The sequence below is a fragment of the Tinamus guttatus genome, unplaced genomic scaffold (genome assembly GCF_059628265.1).
Source record: "Tinamus guttatus ecotype Peru unplaced genomic scaffold, ASM5962826v1 Tinamus_guttatus_pri_ptg000226l, whole genome shotgun sequence".
Lineage (NCBI taxonomy): Eukaryota > Metazoa > Chordata > Aves > Tinamiformes > Tinamidae > Tinamus > Tinamus guttatus.
In genome coordinates, this window is record NW_028288760.1 from 4,454,311 (window position 1) to 4,468,857 (window position 14,547).

The following is a 14,547-nucleotide window of genomic DNA, read 5'->3' on the forward strand; positions in this document are numbered from 1 at the left end:
GCCAAGCTAGCGGGGTGCAACGTCCCTCAGGCTGCCCCAGATGGGAACGCTCCGGTGTGCAGGAAACACGGGGGAAGGAAAAAAGCCCGAGCTGAGTGACATTCTTGTCCTGTCCCCACGACACTAACTTTGATCTAATATCAGCTGCAGTACTTTCAGGAATACCTACTCTGTGCCATGAGCAGCTGTTAAGACAAAGGTAGTCCCTCCTGCACTGGAGGAACAGAACTTGCTTCCCAAAGTAGTTTAAAAACAGCATTCCAAAACTTCTTGACTAGCCCTAACTCGCTACATAAAGACCAGATTCACTACTAAGGATGCAGGGAAGAGAATTCAGCCAGGGCCACACAGCTGCCTGGGAGAATGACTGAGTCTCTGGAAGTTAATCCTCAAAGAAGGAGGAAAGAGGAATAGTATCTCACCTAACAGCATCACCACCACGAGCAGGAGATAACGAGAACACCCATGTCTACATCAACACCAGTGCTGAGCAATTGCTCAGACCTAACCAGTAGTCATTAAACCATTTCTCCATGCAGCGTGATGGTGTGGACTTGCTAGGTGGAAAATCCAAGCCTTTTAACAGCTACGGTAAAAGAGCTTACCAAGTGTTGTAATAACACTAGTTTTTCCTGGTAAAAAGGCAGTAACACATCCTGGTGGGATATGAATCATGCATTCCCTGAGTCCAGCAGAGAAAGCCATGACGGAGGATGCTGGAGTCCCTTACCACCGTTACACAGGCTACACGTAGGCACGGGGAGGTGAAGGGCTCCCAGGAACGGGCTGCTTGAGATTGCTGCAGCGCAGAATTCTCCTCAGCAATCAGGAATCATCTTGGGGGAAATACACTGAAAGGGACAATCCTGCCTCTTCTCTACATAGGTTTTCTTCTGCTTTCGTGAACCTAAAATGGATGTGAAGGAAGTGATTAGAAGTTATTTGCAGCCCACCTGGTTTCTACCAACAGGGACCCTGTTGCTGGGCACTCTGAGCTGCCCCTGGGCACGTGCAGTGGGGCTGGGCTCGGGGCTGAGCTGCTGCAGCCTCCCCGGGATGGGAACCGTCTCGGGAGCCCTTCTCAGCTCTGCAGCACCGAGGAAACGGCCCGCATCCACCTGCGTCCAAAACCTGCCTAAGGAAAAGAACCTAACCGGCTGGGCAGACTTTCCCTTCTTCTCCCTTCCCTGCTTTTTGTTGTCGCTTTTTTAATTTTTTTTTTTTCAATCAAAAAAAGCTTGGCACTTCTCTAACGCCCTTCTCCAAAACTGTCCATTTGGGATGCTAACGGCTCTGTCAATGCAGTGAGGCAGTTTGCTCTCTGTGACGAATGCTTTCATACACAAATCATGGAAAGAGCAGCGCGCAAACAGCATCTTCTCCTTGAGGTAGTCTTAGTCATCTCGGTCCCCAAATTACAAAAGACCTAACCCTAACAAACACTGTAACATTAAACATCTTCACATTCTGTAAACTGCTAGGGAATGCATCTGCTGCACTCCTACAGAACCATGTGCATTGTGTTGAAGATCATACATTCAACTCTGTCGTGAAATAAATATATAGGAAAAAGAGTAAAAAAACAAACAAACAAACAAACAAAAAGATTCTTGCTACAATAGCAGGGGCACCCATTGCCCTGTCTCAGCAATTCCCCACTGCCTGGATCACGTTTCCCCCTCTCCTCGTGAGCCGGGTCCCTGCCTGAGGCACCGGAGCAAGGCACGGGCCGGGGCCTTGGGCTCACTCTTTGCTCACGCTTGTCTTGCAGGAATGCAGGACGGCCTTAAAAAGAAGAGGCAGCTGCTCCAAGGGGACATTCACCATTTTTCCTGTTAAGAAAGAATCAGAATTAGCAGCCGTTCCTGAAACGGGTTTCAGACACCTCAGCTGGCTACGCAGCAAGAGACCGTTTTACCTTGAACCTTTCTGAGAAACAGTTAATCATCCTATTGCTACATTAGACATTTGATATTCATTTGGACACAGCAGGATTTATTATTTACTGAAATGAAAGCTAAATAAATGGGCAAAGTCAGACCAAAAGGATTTCTCCACCATGGAGCTGTTTTTCTACAAACTGGGAAAGACGACCCGCCGCCTCTCCCTAGGCTCCCTGCAATCTCCATGCGTAAATTATGGCAGTTATGCTGTGATTATTATCTGGGTTGTTGCAACAGAGCAGGGTGAAGTATACAGAGCCCTGACATGGGCAGGCAAATATCGTCCCCTTACCATAACATCCAGGAACAAACGATGTTTTAACGGGACCAAGCCCTTCAGATACAGTCGGTGACACAACTCAGTTTGAAAATTCACCTGTAGATTTCAGCTGCCCTAAAGTCCAGAAGAGCTGAAACCTCTAAGCTGGGGTTGAAAGGAAGAAACTAAGTGGACAATCCAACTAAAGTGCTCAGAAGCATCACCGCGCTGCGACAGCTCCCAAGAGCCAGTCCAGCTGGGTGAATCAGATTACCTTAAAGACAAAGGAAATGCCTAAATAGAGAAAGGTCCCACATAGGCAGGCAAGGTGTCCACCTCAGTAGACAAGACTTTACTTTATAAATGGGGCAATATTTGCTTTTGGAAGTATATTCGCTTTTGGAAGGTTGGAAATTTCATAATTTTCACATGATCCCACAGGGAGAAGAGCTCAAGAAGTTACCTGCAATGTATCGTATCTCTGGCAAACACATCATTAAATCTGGAAAGCGGTTTGGCTGATGTGGGTATTTGTACTCTGTGAAATCCTGGCACACGTACCAATACCGCTTATTCAGCTGCTCCAGTTGGGACGCATTAGTCAGACCCCTGATGTCTGAAAATAAACATGATTAGAATAATGAAAGCACAATGAAAATAACAGAACAGCAGCAGACTTGCACTCACTCTCACCACCATTTCTTCAGGAAGGAAAAGGCATTTCTAAACCTCTAAGCTGGGTCACTGCTTTGGAGAGGGACTTCAAGTGTACAGTTACACGGAGATTAAAATTTCCATCGCCTCTCCTAATATACCCATATTGCAGCATGTGGGTACAAGATTTCCTTCCAGAAAAGACACGGCCAGGAATAGGCAATGTCCTAAGCTGCTCATCTTCAGAGATCAATGAACTCTCGGGGAGATAACAGCTCTAGCAACCTTAAATCCCTACCTGCCTTTTGTAAAGTAGCTGTATGTCAAGGCTTTAGTCCCCGCACTGGCTTCAACGTAATATTTCCTCAGACAGAAACATGTTGATTTTAGCTATATCATCTTGGCTGAGGAAAGCGTTCAACTCTATAATACAAGGTATCATCATATTTCTCCCCATCTGCCTATGAATTATATCATATGAGCTTTATAAAACTTGTCGAGCTTTTATTTTAAAATGTAGCTTTACCAATGCCAAGCCACGCACACAAAGGAAAAATGGGCATTTCTGAGCTCTCCCAAGGGCAGGAAGCCCCGCTGCCGCGTTTCAGCGTGATCAACGACACTCGCACGCTGCTTGGTGTCCCGGCAAGGACCCGGCGCGGGCGCAGAGGCCAACGCCGCGACCCTCGCTGCGGGCTCACTATTGTAAGACAATATGACGGAAGAGGCATTTATCTACCGCCCAAAAGCTGACTTTCAAAAATAATTTTCAGGTATTTCACATAAAAAATTGCCAACTTCAACTAAAAATAAAAGAAGACAGGAAGTTAATGAAAATACATTTTGGAAAACAATGGAAACAGCTAAAGAAGTGTATTATCCAGTGACAGGAAACTGTCCAGGGAAGCAAACCGGAATCCCAGCCCCGGGCACACACTGACGCGTCAGCACTATCTCCTGCTGAAAACGAGTGGGGGAGGAGGGAGTTTTCAGCACGTTTTTACAGAGTGCAACTATCTTCCACAGCACGGAAAGCTCCGGAGACGCCGATTTCCAAAACGACTGCTGAACAGCACCAATCCAGCACTTCCCTTTCACAGTTTTCTTCGCTTAGGCGCTGCAGCACAGAGATGCTAAGAGCCCCCAGACCCGTCATCACAACCGCTCCTGGAAGGGGCCGCGGCAGCCGGGCACCACGCACAGGCGTGGGCACAGGGACACGCGTGGCTGAGGAACCCCCATCTATCCCAAACTATTTCAGCCCAATAGATGGGTTAAGAAATGACTGGGATTTTCAAACATGTTGAAGAAGCAATTTGCATTTCATTTTGCACTGACTTTATGGATTTTGAAACACCCAGGGCCTTGCAACAGACTGGACTACCAGCTTCAATCTGCTGGCTAGTCCTTGGGGGTCACAGTGCCCAATCAGACAGGATTCACTGCCTGCAAAGAAATACTTCATCAGTCACTACTTTTCACTTTTAGAAGTCAACATCAGGCACAGGGAAGTGTACTGATGAATAATCTAAACAGCAGGAATCCAGCAAGGCAAAAATCATGAATGTAAACGTTTTAAGGAGTCACTAAAGCTCTAAAAAATATGGAGAATCAGGAATACAAAGCCATTCTTTAAAACAGAAGAGTGAACAAATATATTTTTCAATAAGGAACTTTTGAAAGCTCTTTGGAAAAAAGGTCATGCAAATAATGGTTTTATGAGTACCTTAGTTAATTGCTGAACAGTTACCTGGCACGAGAGTGTTTTTAGATGACACATCCTTGACTGGAGAGAAGGTTGCTAGAGCAGCTGGTAAGAACCCAGTTACCCTTCCTCCCATTTTCATCAGTGTAGCCAAGACTGTTCAGATGTTTTAGACAATTTCGCCAGTGGGATTGATTCCTTCCTTCCCTTTGCTCACCTTGATTTAGGAAGTTAATGGCTTTCATACACGCGTACTCCTCGTTGCTGACCTTCAACTGGTTAAACTTGCGGAAGAGGTAGATCAGGCGTTCCATCACCTCCATCCCCTCTTCACTGAACCTGGAGGACAGAGATCACACAGCAATTTATACAAAGCAGAGTCCCCACAAGGCAGGCAAGAGGCTTATGCCAATAACCTCAGGAATCCTAACATCCTGCAATAGAATCCAAAAAGTCCGTGTCGCACTGCTTCAGGTCTGCTGGCATTAGTGGATAAAAGCAGAAGCAGAAAGAAAAATCACTCACTACAAACTTGACTGCTACACATTTAGTAAAACAGAGGTTTTGAGCATAAAACTGTCTCTTGGTACTGCAGTTCAGTGTGGGCCTCCTCTGATGGAGGAAAGGTTTGATGGAGTCTGCACAGCGCTCTTGAATTAACAGCGGTTTAAATGCTGAGCAATCAGCCAGCCCATGCACAGAGTGCGGCCGGGTTTTCCACGTCACTCTCCTAATGGGCAGGCAAGGGAAAACACCCTCCAAAATTCCCAGGAGTCACTACTGATAGAGTCTCTACCCCTTCGCTGGGATTGCTTATGGCCCATGGTTATGGTTTGTGAATCTGCTGGGGGCAACACGTACCATGAGGAGGATGGGGTCCTTTCCTCAGACCAGGACGGCTAAAAATATAAGTATTACAAAGTGAAATCCTGAGTTATAGATTTAATGGCTAAGCAGACTCATGATTCTGCTCCCTGATTCTGTACACCATGCCCTCTGAAACCTTTTCCCCAAATGCGGCATGCAGGATTCATCCCGCTTCATAAATGCTTATCAAGACCAAATGAAAAGAAACACAAGGACTGCTGATAGAGCAGATGTCCTGGATTCTGGGGTCTAGAATGGCACGTGCATGAGGAGCCGGTGCCGTCCGCACGGAGCGCTGGCAGCTCGGGAAGGCCGCGCGCGTTTGCGTCGGTACGTGCGGAGCCTGCAGCAGGTGAGCGGGCGATAACGGGCCCGCGGGGGAGGCTGATGCTCAGCACACGATAATAAACATCTAAGGAGCTCCAGAGACAGGAGGGGCCGGGACCTTTCCAAGAACGCCGTCAGCATGGGAAGTCTGCTGGAAACGAGCTGCACCGTGAGCTGCCCGCGTGCCAAAGCAGCCTGGCAACGGGAACAGGGAGGTGGCAGAAGGTGCACAGCTGGAAGGAGTGCAGCCTCCCCAAATCCCCTGGGAAACAGCCCGATGGAGAGCTGGGGGTGGAGAACAAGGTGGTCAACGCAAGGGAGAGACGGGCTTCAACAGCAGCCATGTCCTGCATCAGCGAGAGAGAAGTGGTGCAAGCAGGAGCGGGGCCGGAGCAGAGAAGGCACCAGAGCTGCGCTCCCGCACCCAGCGCCGGGCTCCAGAGAGGTCCCATTGTGCCCACGACCAGTGACAGGCTCTCCTGAACACGCAGTGCAGCAGAACAGCAATTTGAAAGAACCTGTGCGTTGCATAAGCACTCAGAAGTGGGACAGAAGAGCCCTGGCAAACTTCAGCTGCATTCTGGTATTGTGCAGCACAAAGAGCGAGAGCACAGGCAGAAAGGCGGCTCTGAATAGAACAAAAATAGAACTCTTTTCACTGAATAATACCTTATTTTGGCATGTATGTTTGTTTACTTCAAAGTTATTTGTAAAATGCACGGTGGAGTTTGGCCCCAGAGAAGTGAAAACAAGCTATTTGAACCTCGGGTCAGTTCTTCAGGAAAGTAATATTGCCAGTGATGAAAGCCTTGTCGGCTAATCTAAAGTTGTACAAGTTTTCGTGCTCTCAAGTTGACATTAAAAATCTTGCAGGTGCAAGATTGCAAAGCTCAAGAAGTTAATGAGCACAAAGACCACTCAGTCGTCTGTTGGGTTTAATTGTTTTTAGAGCATGCACATTTTTACCAGCCACTCATCACTTCATAAATCCAGGAGAGCTCTTCTCTCATTCCTGTAGTTGAACTGTCTTACTTTTCTGTGCATACTTTCCTCCCCCTTTCAAACAAAGCTGTTCTGTTTTTCACAGCCCTATTTCTTCTCGAGGACCGACTCCTCCACACACTCTTCCTCGCAGTTTACACCAGCAAGGCTCGGGCTATGAGTTATCGGGATTAGCTCCGGAGGCGGGGGAAGGGACGCGCTATCCGAAGGGTGTTGGGGGAGGTCAGGAATCTATTCATTTCAAATTCATCTACAGAAAAACAGCACACAAGGAAGAAAACATTTGATCTAGGAGGCCAGCAGAACGTGTAGCCTGTTGTTAGAACTGATTAGAGCCCCGGCGCTCGTTGGCCAGATCAAACAAACATCAATCTGCAATAACTATAAATCGATGCTAGCACTCGCCAAGGAAATGTAGGCTCTGGAAGGCAGCACAGGAGTCAGGCACCTCTCTGCAGAATTCCCTTGGGATTTTCAAGGAACTGGTCCCAAAGAAGATAGAGGATGATGCAGCTTTTTAAGAGAATCTTCTTTTTAGAGAGTATAGAAAAGATTAATACTGATGTACTGTGCCATTGGCATACACAGATATTTATAGTAGATTATCCATGGCTTAAAGACAACTGAAAGACCAAAAGGGACTCATACAGCTTGAGATCTCTCATCTGTCCGACTTCCCACTAAATGGACTTTTTGGTCTACACTTTCCCATTTTACTAATGACAATTAATGGTACTTGAAGAGCTAAATCACAAAAATAGATTACAGGAAACATTCTGCTACTAAGAACACCTCTTTTAATCCACACGCACGGATCTTCTGTGAAGGACTTCCCAAGCTACCAGCTTTGAATTGCAGCTTCTGAAGGGCCAGGACTCCTCTTTGTCTTGTTGTTTTACCTCTCGTTCATATTTATCACAAGCCCAAAATGAAACAAACACTTCTCTTCTGAGCCTCTGACCAGGACAGCACGAACAAAAGGAAGGATGAATATAGGAACAAGTGTTACTGTGTTTTTCTATGACCCTTAATATTCCTCATAGGAGCGGCACCAGATGCTCGGTGAATGGGCAGGCAGAGCAGGGCTGTGTTTTGGAACCCACCCTAGGAAATGAGGCACCTGGGTCCAGTTCTTGGCTCTTGCACCTTCTTCCTCTGCCGTCATTAGCAAGTCAACCTCGCTGCGCCTCTGCCCCCAGGGAGCAACGACACAAGGGTCCCCGGCACGGGCAGGCTGGGAGAACGGAGACACGGAGAAACCTCAGGGCAGGGGGAGACGCTGCCGCGACCGAGGACCAGGGAACGTTCTGAATCTCTGCTCACCAAACACTTGGGTTCCTCAATGACCTGCAAAACTGCCAGCCTAGCAAGAAGAGCCAGAGCAGGGCAAATATTGAAAGGGAGGCTAGGTGGCAGGTTAGGCACATCGCACCTCTTTTGTCATAATACCCCCTGCCAAAACAAGGCTCTGCCTGGCACCAGGATGACAAAAGGGAGAAAAAAGAAAAAAAAAAAAAAAGACAAGACCAAAATGATAAATGAAAGGCAGGTTCTCCAGATCATCAGATAACACAAACTATGGAAAAAACAAGAGCCAAGTTGCAACATCCTTAAATTTATGTAATCAAAACAATGACATAGCAATTAATAATACGACATTGTGTTAGTAAAGACAATCAGCTTGGGAACAAGCTTTCCACTGGCGCAGCTGACTTAAGCAGGGCCTTCCCCCTGCAGCTCCGGTCCCTGAGCGTCACACGGGTGACGTTGTCCTCTCCACTCGTGCTGCAGAAGGGCAGCAGGCCCTGGGAGAGGCGGCCTCCACCAATTTTACCAACTCGGATGAAAGAAATGAGACAAAACACAGATTTTAAAAATGTAGCAAGGATTCCTAAAGATGGGTCTGGAGCTAGTTCAGGAGAGCAGTCACGCTCCCCACAAAGCGGTCAAAGCAACCGGCCACAGCAACCAGGAGGAAGAAAACAAAATCACCAGTCTCAAAAGAAAATATAAACTGAAGTCAAGGGATCAGTGTGAAAAATATTGTCTTGTCATTTTTCTATGTATAATTCCAAATGAATACTTCAAAACATGATTTATATGTGGCTGTCTTCTCACAGTTTGAGGATGGAGGTAAGTAAATCAGCTCAGAAATCCTGTACTGAGGAATTCTAGCACAAGTCACCATAAGGGAAAGTGACATTTAAACCCTACGTTTTTGTCTTGAAGTAATGGGCGGTTGAAGAAGGACAAAGATTTCAAATTACCCAAAATAATATTTTAAAAAAGAGAACGTTTAAACAAAAATTTCCCTGTAAATCCAGATATGACAGACTGTAAGCAAACATACATAGGGTTTTCTAAAAAAGCCTACACAAACACAGTGCAGAAGTGCTGCATCGACATGAGCTTTGGGCACCCAGCGACACCAGAAAATCAGCCCGTGATATTAAGAATTTACACTTGAGCTTTGTAAATGCAACCTCCCAAGTTTGTCTGAATGAGGTCTGCAGTGCTGAATCCTGTTTGTGATAAAGAAGCTATTACAGCTGAAACACGGGGTGCCCATCCAACGAATCTCCTAGCTCCCTCAATGCAGATTTTTAAGACAGCCCTCATAAGGCAACTGAAGTTTTTCAAAGCGTGCTTGAACTTAATGTGAGCAAGCCTGAGAGCAGAGCAGGAGGCACCCACGGTGCTCCAGGAAAGGGGAGCGTGTCCCACGCAGCTCTCCTCCAGCTGCAAGAGCAACGGGAGAGCTGCGTACGGTCAGCAGAGCCCTGTGGAGGGGGTCAGCTGAAAACAAGTATTAAAAGACCCTCTTCTCCCTTGCAAAAGACAGCTTTTATTCAGTATTTACCAGGCACGGCCAGTCATGAATTTTCAAGTGTACTTTATAAGCAAAGAATAATCCTTTCTTGGATATAGAAGAGGAAAAGAGGAGCAGGTTAAGTGACTTGTCCCGGGAGACGTGGTTAGGTGGTCCCGGAAAGGCAGGGCAGAGCGGCTGCCTGCCCGCCGCGCCGTGCGCGCCGCAGCCCCGCTCACCTGTGCAGCTCGTCGTCGGAGGGGGAGTACTTGGAGGTCACATCTGCAAGGTCACCGAAGATCTGCTTGCTGTAAACCGTCAGCGAGGAGAGCAGAATCAGCTCCTGCCACGTGGAGCTCAGCAGGCAAGTATAGTCCTTGATCGAGAGCTCGCAGAAGAACGGCAGCTTCTTGATCCAAGCAATCTGCCTGAAAAGCAATTCATCCGCCAGGCGACACAGCAACGCAAACAGCTCTGCCTGAGTCACTTTATACCTGCAGGAACAGTTAATAGGAAGGCATAAAAATAATTAACAACATTGAATGACATAATCTGACACGGCACTTGAAAAGCAAGGGAAATGTCATAGGAATTTATCTTCCACAGCCCGAATCCCGGGGCCCGCAGTGGCACCTGGTGGCAAGCACGGTGAATGCTCGCTCCCCGGCCCAGCCTCAGCCGAGCTGCAGCAAGAAGCCCCTTCTCTCCTGGCCCCGACGAGCTCCAACAGCCCCTTGGTGATTACTCTGCTACCCTGGGGGCAGCCAGCAGCCTGTGCTGCACGAGCTGCAGGAGCAGGGCCTGCAGCCCAAAGCGACCAGGAACTCGGAGCTCTGCGAGGCCCGCGGCTCGCGCCGGACACACTCACCCGTCCTCAATAAGCATCGGAGTGCCAAGCGGCTCCAGGTCCTCAGCCGACACCAGCTGATTGATGAGACTGTGCGACTGGGGGTCCAGGCTGCGCGGCTGCGGGGGCAGCAGAGCCGAGTGGGCAGAATAGCTAAAAAGGTGCGGGAGGTACTGATAGTGCGTGGACACCGGCGTCCCGATATACTGATCCCTGAGTGCAGCGAATCCGTTCAGCTCCACGGACCTGCTGGAGAAGCAGGGTCTTTTTAATACCCAAAAAATCCTACCGTTAAAACGCAGCTCGGTCAGAAATGTTAATAAAAATAGAACAGGAAACAAAAAGCAAAATGAAAAATCCCTTTTTATCTGAATTCTGCAGTAGAAATAATTGAGCGCGTGTAGATCGCATGCCTTGCACCTGCACTGCGCTCAGCCTGACCTCCTCGCTAGCTCCATTTAATGTGAAGAGCTGCAAACTGCTGCTTAGCAGCCATTCCTACTGCAAAAAAGAAATCCAAGACTATATTAAACACTTTCATGTCTGCTTTCTTAAATTTAGGATTGTAAATTAAGTGCCTTTATACAAAGAGTGAACACAAATATCTCCTTATTTAAGAAGAGATATTTGGGAGTACTTGAAAGCACACAGAATGCAAGTTTGAGATTCTTGCTGCATTTAGAGGCAAATGCGAGTTAGAAAGGCAACATTAAAGATAACTGACCTTAACACAACACTATCAATTTGCAACGTAAAAGAGTAGTTTATTTCAAAATCTAAGCACAGTGGGAAAAAAAGAGTTTATACAGAATGAACACTGAAAGTTAACCAAGTCCATGTGATCTGCAGAAAAATCAATACAGGTTGATTTATTTTAAATATCAGAGTTTTAACTCAACATTGCTTTCCTTTGGGATTTCCTCATGAACATTTCATCTCTCATTTCAGACTGACTTTTTGAATTCAGGGGGTGTTGGTCTGAAAAAGCACCTGGAGATATAAGAATCTGCATTATGCTCTATTTATGCAAATGTGCACCGATGGCCTATTTTTCTACATTAACCCAATGTATCATTCAGGAAAACACAGCCAGAATTAGAAGAATTTGGATCTGAGGGACGTGAGGGAATTCCCACCTTGAAGACGGAGTAGACACTGGTGAAGGCTGGTTGCTCTCAGAAACTCCATTTCCAGGGGAACTATGGTCACTGTCTCCGTTGTTGCTCCATGACACGTTTGCTTCTCCCTCAAATTCTTGTCCAGACATGATTCTTTCAATCTCTTCCTCTGATATCTTTCAGATACAAGAGCATCACAGTCAGTGCCGGGCTGCTGCTTCAGCTGAGAGCACAAGCAGAGCACAGTGTCCCCACGCAGCCCCCTCGGCCGCGCTGCCACCCCGAGCACCTCAAACCACACAGGGAGAAACGCATCACCATTCCTAAAACTCACCTGTTTTTCCTCCCTTACGTTTAATAACACAGATGAAAAATCCTATTTACAGCAAACCAAGTGACCTTCAGTTCCAGTAGTACAACTGAAGTGACAATAACACAGCAGCCAGTAATGGACACATGAAAAGATAGCATCGAATATACACACAGCAATGAGCCATAAATCAGCCACTGTCACACACGTAAGAAAACTGGGAGTAATTGAGTCCAGTCCATTGAAAACATCACTCAATACTCAGCAGAGGTATTAGGCAAACAGAAGGCAGACTGGGCTTTGGTTTGACACCGCAATTGAAAAAAGACAATGTGACACAGAGAAATTAGTAAGGAAAATCCTAATAGGGAATTGTTGCTGACCGTTTTTTCTCAGATGAAGACCAGATTGCACCTAAGCGAGTAATAAAGCTTCAGATTTAAAAGAGGTATTAGGAAGTATTTTTTATATAATGCATATAATTAAAAAACAGAATTCCCTGTCTCAGGATACCGCAGAGGCCAACAGTATATATAGTTACAAGGAAGAATTGAATATACATCAGCAGCAAGAAAAATGCACCATAAAGCTTTCTATTATTGATGTATTTTTTTTTCCGTGCACGTCCCCTAGCAAGGGTGTCTCTACACGCCCAGACCCCGAGTTGAGATGCTGCAGGAAGCGGGCTGAACTCTGAACCCTGCCCATCGTTTTCAAGAGGCATAAAGAACCCAGCGCTGCTTTGACGCTTCATTCCAGGCTTGCAGAACTGTCAGGAGGACGTACTAGAGTCACCCCGGTCCACGGCCTCCGGAGCAGCCCCATCAAACAGGCTCGTGCTGGGACAGCGAGCGGGTGACAGCCCGGCCCGGCGCCGCGCCGGCTGCCAGCAACGGGCACGCGCTCCTCCCCGCCATGCCCGCGCGGCCTTTAAGAACCAGCAACTAACACTGGTACAAACACCATGTTTCCAAACATTGGAAAATGTCAGGTAATTACTAAGAGTGTTTTTTTTCTCTTTTTCAGTTGAACCAGGTTCCCATGCTGTCTGAGCCAGGGGGCTGCTCTAACTGCACCAGACCCCTTGCTGCCTTCTTATTTAATGCTGGAGGACCTTGCTGAGCTGGGCAGAGCTTTCTCACTGCTGGGTCTTTTGTGCTTTCAGTTTTGCACTGGAGCAAGCAGTACTCTGACAGGCACAGAGTTACAAAAATAGCCTCGGTGTTATTTCTGTTTTATTAAAATGAATAGTAAACTTTTTAAAGAGAGCTTTCCTAGAGGCAGGCTGGAAAAGGGCCATCATTTCTCAGGCGTGCAGCACAAGCTATTGTGCTGAATTACCTGGCGTTTTACAGGACAGCTCCAGACAAGCTGCGCCATCCATCAGCTTGACATTTACTGGGCGCCCCACTTGCAACAACTTAAGAAATTGCAGTCCGGAGACTGCGAGATTTACTGGGAGCTTTGCAGGGATTGAAGCACTTGCGCTGCTTACAAAGGAGCAGCCGCTGCGCGCGGCCGCAGCGCCCGGGCGCAGATTGTCGGTTTGTGCATGCAGCCAGCGAGAGGCCGGCGCTGCGGGCAGGCCGGCGCGGCGGCGCTCACAGACCCGCTGCTCGTGACACGCGCTGCCCGCAGGAAGCTGAGCAACAGACATTGAGAAGAATTTGGAAAATGCACCTACTGCGCACAGGCCTCCCCCTTCTCCCACCAGAAAACTACTCCACTCTCCCCTGCTTAACCAGAAACTGCTTCACTCTTCCCCGTACAGAGGCAGGTTAATATCCTTATTGCAGCGGTGTGTGCAAAGCTCAGGAGAGCCATGACTAAAGAGAACTGCAGAGAAATCGTTACACGTGCTCACCTGGACAGGTCCAATACTTTTGTTTCTGCCTCCTGGCATGCCATCCTCTCTGATTGCTGAAAGAAACAACCAAGCATTGGTTAGGAGCACTGCTGCTCAGTATCCCCAGAACAGATAAGAAGATATCCACAAACTTTCAATAAATAAAATAAAGGAATCTCCAGAGATTGATTTCTCTACTCAAAGCCATTTACACAGAATCGCCCTGCACTTTCCAGGGCACTGCAGGGCTGCAGTACGTTGCACTGTGATGCTCACCCCAATGGGAACAACGGGGCCACGAGCACTACCCACGGGGCTCAACGTTGCTTCTTGCGATCCTCGAGCGACAGGGATGGAGCAGCAGCTCCTTTACCACAGTCAACCCTACGCGTGAGGGGGAAGCGCTGCGTCCGGAGGGACCTCGTGGAGCAGCCAAGCGGCAGCTGGACGAGGGGACACCAGCGCGGGCCCTTCCGTCCGAAGGGGAACGGATTGCTCCACCCGGGGCCGCAGCCTCCGTGCAGATAAGACGCTTTACTTATTAGCTGCCACCCCTGCTATTTCAGAGGGCAAATCCCCTAAAGCTGTTGCAGCAAATGGGAAGGAGACACTTTCCCAAGTGGGGTGGGTGCAAACCAGATCTTTAAACTCCAGGTACCAGGCTAGGCTAAGCTGGGTCATTGCAAAATGCACCTCTCTCCGCCTTTTTGAGGCTGTACTTTTTAAGGCTCTTCAAGTTCTAGAAATGGTTCAGTTCAACTAAGAAGCTTATCCAAGGCTTGTTTCTGTCTTCTCCTTGCCTCTGCTTTTCTCCTTATTAGCAGAGAAGCTCTGCAGAAGAGGAGGTTGTTTTTACAGTT

At 47.7% G+C, this 14,547-nt stretch overlaps 1 protein-coding gene across 2 annotated transcripts in view; it reads right to left on the reverse strand.

The window, feature by feature from the left end:
- Positions 1 to 1,584: 1,584 nt before the first annotated feature.
- The window catches only part of NR6A1 (nuclear receptor subfamily 6 group A member 1), a 70,636-nt gene continuing 57,673 nt past the window's right edge, over positions 1,585 to 14,547 (reverse strand). The window contains exons 5-11 of one of the 2 annotated variants that reach the window (XM_088525397.1): positions 13,706 to 13,761; positions 11,550 to 11,707; positions 10,435 to 10,659; positions 9,806 to 10,060; positions 4,779 to 4,900; positions 2,666 to 2,818; positions 1,585 to 1,832 (exon numbers count right to left, since the gene is read on the reverse strand). In XM_088525397.1, coding sequence (XP_088381523.1) covers positions 1,744 to 1,832; positions 2,666 to 2,818; positions 4,779 to 4,900; positions 9,806 to 10,060; positions 10,435 to 10,659; positions 11,550 to 11,707; positions 13,706 to 13,761 — 1,058 coding nt within the window. In that variant the 3' untranslated portion in view covers positions 1,585 to 1,743. Of the gene's footprint in view, positions 1,833 to 2,665; positions 2,819 to 4,778; positions 4,901 to 9,805; positions 10,061 to 10,434; positions 10,663 to 11,549; positions 11,708 to 13,705; positions 13,762 to 14,547 lie in introns of both variants that reach the window. The other variant, XM_088525396.1, reaches the window with a different exon arrangement.